The sequence below is a fragment of the Geotrypetes seraphini genome, chromosome 5 (assembly GCF_902459505.1).
Source record: "Geotrypetes seraphini chromosome 5, aGeoSer1.1, whole genome shotgun sequence".
NCBI lineage: Eukaryota > Metazoa > Chordata > Amphibia > Gymnophiona > Dermophiidae > Geotrypetes > Geotrypetes seraphini.
Genome location: NC_047088.1, coordinates 205,606,059 through 205,619,656, shown reverse-complemented (window position 1 = coordinate 205,619,656; position 13,598 = coordinate 205,606,059). Strand labels below are relative to the sequence as shown.

The 13,598-nt window shown below is 41.0% G+C and overlaps 1 protein-coding gene across 5 annotated transcripts in view; it reads left to right on the top strand.

The window, feature by feature from the left end:
* Positions 1-7,790, top strand: part of B3GALT1 (beta-1,3-galactosyltransferase 1) — a 464,138-nt gene extending 456,348 nt beyond the window's left edge. For all 5 annotated transcript variants that reach the window (XM_033946930.1, XM_033946929.1, XM_033946927.1 and 2 more), the window contains one exon: positions 5,600-7,790. In XM_033946930.1, coding sequence (XP_033802821.1) covers positions 5,824-6,804 — 981 coding nt within the window. In that variant the 5' untranslated portion in view covers positions 5,600-5,823 and the 3' untranslated portion in view covers positions 6,805-7,790. The remainder of the gene's footprint in view (positions 1-5,599) is intronic.
* The last annotated feature ends 5,808 nt before the right edge of the window (positions 7,791-13,598 follow it).

Below are 13,598 nucleotides of genomic sequence, written 5' to 3'. Positions count from 1 at the left end.
TTCTCTTATAGTGTGTTTCTCCAAAAGACTCAATTGACAGTTTCATTGCTGACTGTGATCTTAGTACACTTCCCCCTCCTTATTCGCAGTTTCAGGGTTCGCAGTTTCGATTATCCGTGATTTTTTTTTGGGGGGGGGGAGAAAGCATAGTTTAGGGCCTTCCCGCCTCCCTACAGGGCTTAAAATGTCTAGTAGCGCTATAGATTACTCCTTACCTGGTGGTCTAGTGGGCTTTTGGGGCAGGAGCGATCTTCCTACGCTCCTGCCCTGTGTAGATCGCCAATAGGAAATGGCTGCCATCAGCTCCCGTCACAGTCTCGAGAGACTATGGGAACTCACAGCAGTCATTTTCTATTGGCGATCTGCACGGGGCAAGAGTGTAGGAAGTTCGCTCCTGCCCCGAAAGCCCACTAGACCACCAGGTAAGGCCGGGATGCCAGGGGGAAGGCGGGAGGGAGGCGGGAGTGGGTCAGAGCCAGACGAGAAGTTATTCACGGTTTTTCACACTTCGCAGTCCAGCTCTGCCCCTATCCCCCGCGAATACCGAGGTAGAAGTGTAGATGTGCTGGCAAGTACTTCTTCAAAACTTGCGTCAGATACCAGGGTGCCATCCCATAAATTACCTGAATTACAATTGACTGAACTCGAAAGTTAATTGGTAACCAGTGCAATCGTTTCAACACTGGAGAAATGTGTTCATATCAAGACACCCCGGTAATCATTCTCGCTGCTGGATTTTGTACTACATGCAACGCTTTGACCTTAGATTTTACAATACCTAGAAGTAATGCATTACAGAAATCTAATTTTGTAATTACCAGACTCTGCACCACTGTCCAAAAATCTGGCACCGACATCAGTGCTGCCACTATGGATAACCCCCGCAATTGGTAAAAAGCTCCCTTAATGACCTGTAATACATGTACCCGCATGGTAAACTGTGTATCCAAATACACCCCCAGCAGCCTCATATGTGACAGAATAGGTATTTTCACATCCTGCAGCTGTAACTTCCTTACATTCAAAAACCGTTCATCATTCCCAATAATCATCACTTCTGTCTTCAGCAGATTCAACAGCAACCTATTTTCATTTCTATAACGCTGCTAGACATACACAGCGCTGTATATTCAAACATTCAAACTAACATCCTATTTCATTAATCAACTTAGACTGTAACTTTTTTCTATTAATAATAAAGTATCATCCTGGCTAAGCTGGGCTAACTAGGGAATATTTAGACTAGAACACATAATGCACCAGGCATGTATTGTGATGTTTCATGACTTATACACCCAATCTGTCTTCATTTCTCACACTGACCTAAATGGATACAATGCTCACTATATTAAATCATGAGTAAATGATGTAAATAAGCTGGTTATCTAGCTGTCAAAATATACCGAAAAGCAGGATGCTCTAGCCCAGAGGTAGGGAACTCCGGTCCTCGAGAGCCTTATTCCAGTCGGGTTTTCAGGATTTCCTCAATGAATATGCATGAGATCTATTTGCATGCACTGCTTTCAATGCATATTCATTGGGGAAATCTTGAAAACCCAACTGGAATATGGCTCTCGAGGACCGGAGTTCCCTACCCCTGCTCTAGCCTATATAAGAATCTGGGAGCAAGATTTGGCACACCCATTCACATATGCTGAAGAGGCAATCTTTTGACGCAGATGTTCTTTATTTATGTAAAATAATTCTATATAACATGAGTCTGGCAAACACGATTAATACAAATTTTTTTTAAAAACTGCTAAAAATGACACAGACAACCATCATTAAAAATGTAAAATTTCATAAAAATAGAAGCCTTCAATGATTTTCTAATTTATATTTTTATTATTATCCTTTTCTGCCCTAACTTCATCTGGAAGGCTGTGCCAAATTTAAATCCCAGCAATCGAAAATACCATCTATCTTGCCGATGAGCATTTGGCCAATTTCAAAGACAGGACTGCTAACAAATGATTGAAACCCAGAGCCCAAATCTCACCTTGGCTGATACCAGCTCAATAACATCTTTCATTTTCATGGAAATTTTCTCATTAATATTTTTTTCAGAATATTTTTTGCAGAATATTATGTGTGTGAGCTGAAATTTTTATTTTATATATACCCTTCTTACATTTGCATCAATGCTGAGTTATTTATTATCACAAAGCACTTTTCAGCACTTCTCTGCTGAAGAATTTGATACTAGCAGCTTGTCTACCATGGATCATGATTTAATGAGGAATAATTTTCTACGTACTGCAGGGACTTATAATAACTATGCAGAAACATACTTTGTTACTGTTATAGGTTAGTAGTTCCTAAATTTATTTTCTTCCAAGAACCCTTTTGGCATCCCAGCATATTTCATAAAATCCTTTAAAAAAAGTTATTTGAGAATGCAACTAATGACAACAACCTTCAAAATCAAGTTTACAGACCTCGGTGTCAATTTCACAAACATAGGCGGTCAAAATGAATCAAGAGCTAACAGACACTGAAGGGAAAATATACACATACCAGCAAAATCTTAGACATTATCGGAAAGCAAAGTCCAAATCTTTACTATGAGTAGTGAACCTAATTGTGCTGTTTCAGATTGAGGGAATGTAGGGCCAACCCTAGTGGAGACAGTATTTTATCAATGATATCACTATTCTATTTTTCTTTTTCCTCCTTTCTATTTCCTCCATTCCTTTAGATTTTACTGCATAGTTTCTATAAAATGATGGGCCCTTCTACTAAAGAGCATTAAGCCCTTAGGCCCAAATTCTGTATATGGCGTACTAAGCTGTGCACGGAAATCAAGGCGCATAGCCAAGTTGCGTGTGCAACTTAATTGTTTAATAAGCCAATCAATGCTGATAATTGACAATTAATACCTAAAATGGATGCTAATTGGCACTCATTAGAAATTATGTGCACAGCTTTATAGGCGCATTCTATAAAGTGGTGTGTGTCACTTCTAATGTGTGAATCTTAAAAGGGGGCATGGCTGGGGATGGAGCAAAGGCAGATCTTGGCCTTTCATAAAAGTTAATCAATTACTTACACTCCCATAAGGTTGTGCAGTGCTCAATAAGATGATTGCATTGGAATATTATTAAGAAAAATGTTTTTATATGTGGTTAACAATAAATAGGAAGAGAGACATCAGAAATGCTTATCAAAGATTTTGTTGGTATTAACACTTTCATACGTGGTAGGGAAAGAGAGTCACATAAGATCAGGACCTGGAATAACTATGCATTATAGGAGGCTCATCTTTGATAAGCACCAAAATGTTATGGTACGTATGGCCACTGAGCGTGATTCTATATATAATGGGTGCCTTTTATAGAAGTGTGCTAAGTGCTGTTCTGATTGACGCCAATTTTTTAGGTGTAATATATAGAATTTGGGCCTTAATGCACAGTTAGGATCTGATTCTCTTTTGGATGCCAACATCAGCGGCCGCCTAAAAAGTGGCCGCCAATTGCATGTCAATTATCTGTTGGTGTCCAAAAGAGAATTGTGTCTACAGTCCTGATCAAACGCCCAAAATGTAGGCTAGCATTTTGCAGGCGTACATTTAAGTTATCTGTCTCACGTCAATCTAAACGTGTAGCAATGCTTATTCCACTCAAGGCCACTTCCAGGCAAAGCCATGCACATGCCCTGCCTTGGGCATGTTTAAGTGTCACTACGTGTCTCTGTAGACGTGCTCCAGAGGCCTATAATGTGGGCATCCTGCCTCAGAGAGTTGTTCTTTATTAAAGTGCAACCCAATTGGCTGCCAGACGGCAGTAGGATACCTACTGCCACCTGCCATAGGGACGCACTTTTTTGAAAATCAGGCTCTTAGTGTACACCAACAGGCTACTACAAAACACATGGAGGGGCATAATCAAAAAAAACGTCTAAATCCCTTTTTGGCCTAAGGCCTTAAACGTTGAAAGCAGAAGCAGGGAAAGTGTCCATAACCAAAACAAACGTCCCAGTTTTGATAATGGCCTGCCTCTACATTCAGCTGTTTAAACGCCTCCTGTGGGCGGGGCCTTATGCACTTGGGCCGGATTGGGCCCATGTGCTTGAGGCCCTGCCCACAGGAGGAGCCTAAGGCTCCCGGGCCTATTCTGATTGGCCCAGGCGCCTCAGGCCCAGTCTGTGGGCGGGGTTTCAGCTGCCTGGGTCAATCCGGCCCCATTATGGATCCGGCTGGCCTGCCGGACGGGCGGGCTTGGCACCATCTGTCCGGCCAATGATTTCAGGTACGAGGAAGGGGGTGGGGGGATCACGGGTTGGTGGGGGGGGGAACAATCCGGGGTTTGGGGGGGCAAACGTTGGGGAGAGGGGGGTTGTGTCGAGGGCAGGAGGGCCTGGGATCCCTCCTGCCCGTATTGTAGTGGGGGGTGGGGGATAGGGAGGTCCGCCTGGGCAGGATGGGTTGGGCTCCACCCTGTCCAATCGTGTAGGGGGGTGGGGGTGAGAGGTCAGTTGGGCATGGGCTCCCTCCTGGCCCAATCGTAATTGGGGGTGTTAGGGATCGCGGGGCAGGAGGGCTTGGGCTCCCTCCTGCCCCGAACATAATCGGCGGGGGGGGGGGGGGGGTCGCAGATCGCTGGGGCCAGGAGGGCTTGGGCTCTCTCCTGGCCCAATGTTGTCGCGGGGTGCTGCGGCTGGCGGGGCAGGAGGGCTTGGGCTCCCTCCTGCCCCAATGTCATCGGGGGTGCCGCAGGGCAAGAGGGCTTGGGCTCCCTCTTGCCTCGATATTGTCTGGCCTCGATATTGCGCCAGCGGCCATCAGCTCAGCGGCCCCTTTTTCTGCACTTAGACCTGTTATGACTTCGGCTAAGTCAAAAAGGTATAAGTGCCGACTAGGCAACCTGCCTAAGGTTTTGATTATACCTGCTGCACGCCTAGGTATGGGTCGGCCCACCTCCCGCCCTCCGGCCGCCCTTTCCCCTCCTCTAAACACGCCTCTTTTCTCTCTGTGCGTTTAGAGGCAGGAGAAAGGCCTAAGCTGGTTTTAGATATGTCTAAAAACCAGCTTTGGTTATGGGTACTTGGACGATCAGGCTTTTTGATCGTCCAAGTAGCCATTTAGGACACTTTTTAGACTTTTTTTTTATTATGAACCCCAAAGCGTTTTGTGGTATTTTGTCTGTTAGTGCAAAGTATACTACATGTAACTTATATATATATATATATACATATATATATATATTAGGAGGGGGCTTTTCTGCTTTATCCAGGTAGCATGGAGGCAGCATGGACCCTCACATTAATTTTTTTTGCAAGTATTAAGTGCTAATGGCAATATTAGTGCACAAGAAAATGCCCTAGGACTCACTGTGTTAAATCTGAGCTTGTTGCACAGGAAATTCCTGCATTTGAACATGCTAAGCCCAGATTTTACCACAATTTAGTAAAAGGGCCTCTCAGTTATTTATAAGCAGTATTGATGGGTAAGGCTTGACATAGGCATTCTTTTACCAAGCATCTCACTGAGTCACAAAGGAGGGGCATGAAATGATTATTTGAACCACATAATCTGAAATGATGTACTATAATGATTTGATCTGGACAAGAGATAATGAATATTTCTGTTCCTATTCTACAGAAACATCATGTACTTCAAGACATGGGATCTTCAATCACCCAAGAGAAGAGAAGGCAATTGACTTCATGGTTAAAAATCTTGATCCAAAATCCATGAACTTCTTTACAATTACCGTTCAATGTCGAACTTTAAAATATTTAGTAATATGCCTGTGCTGCCACAAAAGATGCTAATGGTAAGCAGGCTTTTTATTCAATATACTGAATAGAAGAGCTGTAAAAACAATGGCTTCAAAGGTTTCCTGCTTATATGTTTTGACAGTTGTTTGCTGGGCAAGTGCTCTTTGGTACTTAAGCGTAACTCGCCCGACTTCCTCATACACGGGCAGCAGATCATTTAGCAGCGCATCCGTAGTGAGAAAGAACATCTCTTTCAGCAATATAAGAACTCGACCTATAAATCCACATTCTTTTGAATTCCTCATCAATGAGCCTGACAAGTGTGAGAAGAATGGGCCTTTCTTAGTCATTCTGATCAGCACAACCCACAAAGAATTTGATGCACGGCAAGCAATCCGAGAAACGTGGGGAGATGAAAGCAACTTCAAGGGCATCAAAATTGTTACCCTCTTTCTTCTGGGCAAAAATGCCGACCCTGTTCTAAACCAGATGGTTGAGCAAGAAAGTCAAATTTTTCATGACATTGTTGTGGAGGACTTTATTGATTCTTACCACAATCTCACCCTTAAAACTTTGATGGGCATGAGATGGGTGGCCACATTTTGCTCAAAAGCAAAGTATGTGATGAAAACAGACAGTGATATATTTGTAAATATGGACAACCTGATTTATAAGCTACTAAAACCCACCACAAAGCCAAGAAGAAGGTATTTCACTGGTTATGTTATCAATGGAGGACCAATAAGAGACGTTCGCAGCAAATGGTACATGCCTCGAGACTTGTATCCTGAGAGTAATTATCCACCATTCTGTTCAGGCACAGGCTACATATTTTCCGCCGATGTAGCAGAACTTATTTACAAAACATCCCTCCACACCAGGCTTCTGCATCTTGAAGATGTATATGTGGGGCTTTGCCTTCGGAAACTTGGCATTCATCCTTTTCAAAATAGTGGTTTTAATCACTGGAAAATGGCATATAGCTTGTGTAGATACCGCAGAGTCATAACAGTGCATCAGATAGGCCCTGAAGAAATGCACAGAATTTGGAATGACATGACAAGCAAAAAACATCTCAGATGTTAACATTTTACAAGTGTATATATCTTTTTGAGTAAGAGGACATACGATATTATCATGTACTGGTCTACAGACACTATCCTGAAGATATGAATTTGAAATGTGACTTAACTGATTTTTTAAAATTATGTTCCTTTGATCATCGTATTATCAACTTCATACTCTGACCCCCCCCTTTTAAGAAGCCGCGTTAGGCTTTTTTATCGTCAGCTGCAGCGGTATTAGCGCATTAGGAATTCTAGGAGCATCGGAGCTTTTACCACCGTGGCCGGCGATAGAAAAGCCTAATGCGGCTTCATAAAAGGGGGGGTCTATTCCTAAACTTTTAAGGACAAGGCAGCTGCAAACAGTAGTAGAAATTTAACAGTGTTTTCCCACCTCTCAAGCTATACACAGCTTATAAAAGGGCACCTTTACTAGATGTGCTCAGGGCGTCCCACGGTAGTTTGAGAATCGGCATGTGCTACCCACATGCTAAAAATTAAGTTGTTTTTTTTTTTATACTGTTGGTGTGTGTGGAGGTGGAGAGTAGGTGTGCCCTGCGCTAATCTGCACAGGTACATCACTGCGCAGTAACCAATTACCGCATGGTGAGACTTTACCATCTAGTTAATATAGGTGGATTTAATAGCCACGTAGTAACTGGGAAATTAGCACATGGCCATTAATAGAAAACACAGGAAATTGGGACATTTTACAGCTGTGGGAAACCCACATGCTGAGAAAGGCAGCGGCCACTTTTTTAGCGCAGCTTAGTAAAAGAGCCCCAAAGGATTTTATTCATTAAAAAATGCATTACCCAGTATTGGACAACCAAATGCCAGCTGCCACAATTAAAACTGGATATTCTGCATCAATACCCAGATACTGGCTGGCACTAATATCCATTTTCAGTGCCAACCCAGGTTATCCATGATATTCAGACTATATTTAACTGGCTGTCCTAATTTCCCCCCCTTTTTACAAAACTGCGCAAGAGATTTTTAGCACCAGCCAATGCGCTGAATGCTCTGCACCGCTTCGACGCTCATAGGAACTCTATGACTGTCAGAGCAGCGCAGAGCATTTGACGTGACGGCTGTCCTAAAAGCCTCTTGTGCGGTGTTGTAAAAGGGAGGTGGGGGGAGGGGGTTACCTGGTTATTATTCAGTTAATGGTCCAAATATGGCCATCAACCGGATAACCTCTAGCTCTGCCCAGGAACTGCCAGGGCAGTCAGGGGCAATATTCAGTGGCACTATCCAGTTAGTGTAAAAGAATATCCCTTTTACTAGTACTTATCCAGCACCTGCCTATCTGATAAGAGCAATTTTCAGTAGCCTTCCTGGGTGCAAAATCTTGGGAGGGGTGGGGTTGTTTTTTACTCATGGACCTGGTAGACAGTATTCAGTGAAATCTATGAATGCAGTATTCCTTTTCAAAACTGGTTTGTGCAAATACATGGCCACCACCGTACTTGTAAACTTACTACCTTTTAATTTGCAAGCCAGAGGAGTGTGTGTGTGTGTTGGGGGGGGGGGGAGGTTATGTAATATGTACTTTGAAAATACCATTTTGTGCACATACCTTTATTATTATTCCCTGACTTAGACTTTGCCTACCTAGGCATAAGGATAAAAGGATGCACATTGTGTGAACCCCACAGGCACGTTTTAGCTGCTTCAAGGAGGGAGAAGCCTGACTGAAGATTACAGATTGAATTCCAGTGGTTTTATACGTTTTCAAAGTTTTTAAGAGTGAAAGTTTTTAAGCGATAGGCGGGGGAGGGAGAAAAGTTGTAGAGTGGTTACTGTATTACCAAAGTTCTCTCTTTTGTACCTTTATTTAATTTTAAATGGCTTATGTTCTTGGATATATTTGAAGGAGGGGTCTCAGTATTCTGATAGTAAGAGCATTGATGCAGTGATCTGGCCTAAAGAAACATTCTCTTGTCCTCTGTCAAATGTTATTTTGTGTCTATGAACGTTTTCCTTGGTCTGTCTGCTGAGCCATTTCACATTCCTCATCACACTAATTTAATTTACATTTGTTCAGTGTAATCTCTTTATGTTCAGTGTATATTTAATGCGGGTAAGGGCAGGGTCCTATGATTGTTTTGACCAAATAATACACTTTGCTTCTCCCTGCTTAAAAAAAAAAGTACCATACCTTTGATGTCCATAAAACTAACAAACTCTTCCAGCGTAGTCAACAACAGATAAGAAGGGTTATCTTTACCTTTGCTACCATAATTTCAATTTGTTCAGGTAATAAAACTATAAACTCAACAAACCAAAGCCTTCTACAAGTCCACAGAATATCATATGTAGGGTTACCATGTGACTCCAGAAATGGAGGACATATTGAAACATCCAAATCTTACTTCCATTGCTTTCAATGGAAGTAAAACCCAAATGCCTCAATCCATCCTCTTTTTCTGGAGGCATATGGTAACCCTAGTCATATGTTGTGCTCTGAAATATATCTCTAGTGTATGCAAATGTAAGCAGATTTAATAAAGGCTTGATATTTTTGGCCCCATCTTTTGAGTCAGAGCATACATGGTATACAGTATATAATTGATGTTTTGAATGGAAACTGGAGTTTTGAAATGCATCAGCATCTGTCAGCTGGCATTCTCTATACAGATGTTACTAAATAGTTATTTTCATTGAGACTATGGTAACAAAAAATGTCTATTTGAAGCCGATTGAAGAATATAATTCAATAAACATTTGTACACATGCTTGGGAGTCTATTCTCCCTCCATCAGAATCATAATAGTGCACTGGTCTAGTTATCACATTCATCCCAGAATGCCTCATCCAATTCTGGCATAAATAGGATACTAAAACGGAATTTCTAAACTACTCAGAACATAACACATTCAAAATTAAAATGACCAGACACTTTGAAATAAGATCATTTGCATCCTCATCCATTCCCAAATATAACCCTACTCTGTCTTTTTTAACCTTGTCAGTCTATGCAAGATCACCCCCTCTTTCACCATATATGAGATTGTCTATGCTGGATCAGGGTGGTGTTCTACGGAACCTAGCGTCCTGTCCGCAACAGTGGCCAGTGCAGAATTCCAAAGTGTAGATCAATTTCATGTGACTCATTCCAAGTGATAAGCGGTGATTTTTTTCAGATATTCCTGATCAGTCATTATTTATGGACCTTTCTTCCTAGAACTTATCGAAATCTTTTTGAAACCCAGCTATGCTAGCTGCCTTAACCACATCTTCTAAAAACAAACTGCACAGCTTACATGTGCAGAGTGAGAAAACACTCAACACCTCCTCCGCCCTTAAACCTGACAGCGTTGAAAACATGTCATCACTGTAATGCAACCTGTGATTTATTTGTGTATTCAGGCAAAGCATCATCCTATACATTGCTCTTTTTCTGTTTGTCTTGAAAGCTAGTCACAGATGTACTTTACTGAGCTAATCCAATGAAAAGGTCTCACTGACAACATGCTTATTAACCTTTAGTTCTCAGTGTCCAACAGAATTAATACAGCAACCACACTGCTTTATGCAGTTGATATGTAAATCTGATACAGATGAAAAGCACATACAGTACTGTATAATTCATCATTTCCTAAGGCACTATTAGACAGACAGAGGATCATTTATAAACCTTTTTCAGCATATTCCTATAGAGTAGGTGTGCTCAGAGACGAGCTTAGATGCAGTCATGCTTCGTGTATTCATTTTCTAAAATATGTGCATATTTTTCATGTTAATATGTAGAAATCTTCCTAATCTAGGAGCTATTGCTGCAGAATTTGTGCTAGAATTTTATAGACACATAAGCACCTATGTGTCTTTGTAAGATAGACAAAATAAGCACTTTCCTGCCCCACTGACTTGGCCTCTTCCTACCCCCATGCGATGCTCTACAGATACACTCAGGAGAAGGAGACAGTGAAGATAAAGACAAGATTTCAGGACAGTTATTTAAGCTTGAAAAGCAACTACAGTTCAAGAAATACATTTCCATATATCTAATTATGTAATCACAAGCTAATATTTATTTAGATGATTTACTTTTTAATGAAGGCCAGTTCAAAGCTTTTCTCTAGGTACACACCACCTGTGCAAACAATTTTATTTTTTGCATCACAAAAGCATGAATCAGCCAATCAGGTAAACCGATTGGGACTTTGCCGGTATATTAAGGTCTTTCTACCTCTCAAAGTATCAAAGGATGAGCAAAAAGAAGAAAACTTAAGGGGGGGGGGGTTCTTGAAAATTTGTGTTTTATTAATATGTTGACCTGCAAGAATATGAGAATATTTACAACTTTGTAATCTTTTGACTTTTACAATTTACCCCCTCCCCCCTTTACAAAGCTGTGTTAGGCTTTTTTTTTTCCGCCAGCCACAGTGGTATTAGTTCTGGCGCTCATAGGAATTCTGTGATATTAGACAATAAAGCCTAACACAGCTTCATAAAGGGGGGGGGGGAATTTGATTCAATCTTTAGTAGTTAGTTATTCTTCCATGGCACCATTAATGTCTGTATCTCAGAAGCTTTTCCTTGTCTTGTCAGCAACCTCTTATTTCTTTCTCCAGTGTTATACGAGTTTCTATCATATCACATTCTTTTCCATGTTCATATATATTCTTTTTATAAATTCTGGCTTGTGATATGTTTATTACTATTATCTGTATAGCATTTCTAGGCAGACATAGTGCTTTGCAGACACATATACCCCCTCATTCTATACTTCTAAGCACATTTTTGTACTTAGCTTGCAAAATTACACAGAGGTTAATTAGGTATAAATTACTATTACTACTTATCATTTCTAGAGCATTACCAGGCTTATGCAGCGCTGTACACCAAAACATGGAAGAGACAGTCCCTGTTCGAATAAGCTTACAATCTAGTTGAGACAGGCAAACTGGACAAAAAGGTGTATCTATACACAGTGCGCGGGTGGGAAATTACAGAGGAAACGATAATACAGTTTTGGGTGCTTAACAAATGAGTTGGAATTTGGAAATGAAAGCAGTCAAAGAAGTTGACTTTGAGTCTGGATTTGAATACTGCCAGGGACAGAGCTTGATGTACTGAGTCAGGCAGTTTGTTCCAGGCATATAGTGCCACAGAGTAGAAGGGATGGAACCTGGAGCTAGCCATAGAGGAGAAGGGTACAGATAAGAGAGATTTACCCTATGAGGGATAGATGAGAGAGGAGAGATACTGAGGAACTGCAGAGTGACTACTCATGTAAGTCAGTCAGAGGAGTTTGAATTGTATGCAGAAATGAATAGGGAGCCAATGAAGAGACTTGAGGAGACGGATAATGTGGGCATAACGACATTGGCAGAATATGAGACATATAGCAGAGTTTTGAACAGATTGAAGGAGAGAGAGATGGGTTGACAGAAGGTTGGTGAGAAGCAGGTTGCAGTAGTCTAGGCGAGATGTGCATTTGGAGAGGAAGGGTCAGATTTTGGAAATGTAGAGAAGGAAATGACAGGTTTTGGCAGTCTGTTGGATTTGTGAAAAGGAGTGAGAAGAGTCAAAGATTACCCCGAGGTTACAAGCTGATGAGACATGGATGATGAGGGTGTTGTCCACAGAGAACGAGTAAAGAGGAGAGGAGGAAAAATAAAAAGCTCAGTCTTGGCCATGCTTAATTTTGAGACACTAACAACCAATAATTGAATTATTGATGTTAATTGGCACCAGTTGGCCCTAATTTAGTTATGTAATATTAGTTCTAAATCAGTGGTCTCCAACTTTTTTAATGTAAAGAGTGTCAGTGTGAATATGAGACAATGTTGAGGGCCACCAAAAAATTTCAAGCTTACACATACTACTAATTTTGTAAACCACCTTGACCTGCTTATTCAGACAGGGTATTAAACCTTAAAAATGAATACAGACATTGATTCTACAACACTTTAAGGATGGATTTTAAATACTCAACTTATTTTGGATTGCCAACAGTAGCAACACATGTATGAGATTGTTTGCAGTTAATATAGCAAGTGGGCAAGATTGAAATGAACATTTTCAGGTCTTGAACTGTATTTCAGCCAACTGTTTGAAGGCAACAGTGGAAGACTTCAGGGACTGCATGTGGCCCTGGGACCGTGCATTGGAGACCCCTGGCCAAAGTGCTATAGTGAGTAACTGCGAGAAGATGTGGACATGAGAAGGGCAGGGGTGTGCTGAGCACTTACATGCTAAAATTTTAGAATACTGTCAGTCACATGCGTCATTAACAGCATTTAGATGCATGCATTTTCACCAGTCTTTGACTTGGCACAAGTGGTTCCAAGTAAAGTGCTTACTTACACATAATTGCCAACATAGGATAGGTGGTTAGCACGCATCATCCTAGAGCCTAATGTTAATCAATCTTTTTAGAATTATCTCTATAGTGGACAATCCCTGCTTCTTTGAACTTATGAACCAACAATGACACAAGCAACAAGATTAAGTCGCATATAAACTTCACATCAATATTTCATATTAGATTTTAGAAATATTCTTTTGTCTGTGTGGGTCAGTCTATTCAAAATGCTGACCCCTCCTACATGCAGATAACTTGTTTTGGACATTTTTTAATTTGCACATTTTTTTTTTTCAATAAATGGCAAAAAAAAAAAAAAATAAAAAATTAGATATCTAGATGGACAAAATATCTAGCTGGGCCAATTTCAGATAAAAAAAGATAGATGTCTTGCAGGTTTGAAAATGTGCACTTTCTCCACCTGATTTTTGGATGTTTATATCAAAACATCAAAAGTTAGACATAAGACATCTAATCAAATATGCCCCTCCACCTTTCTA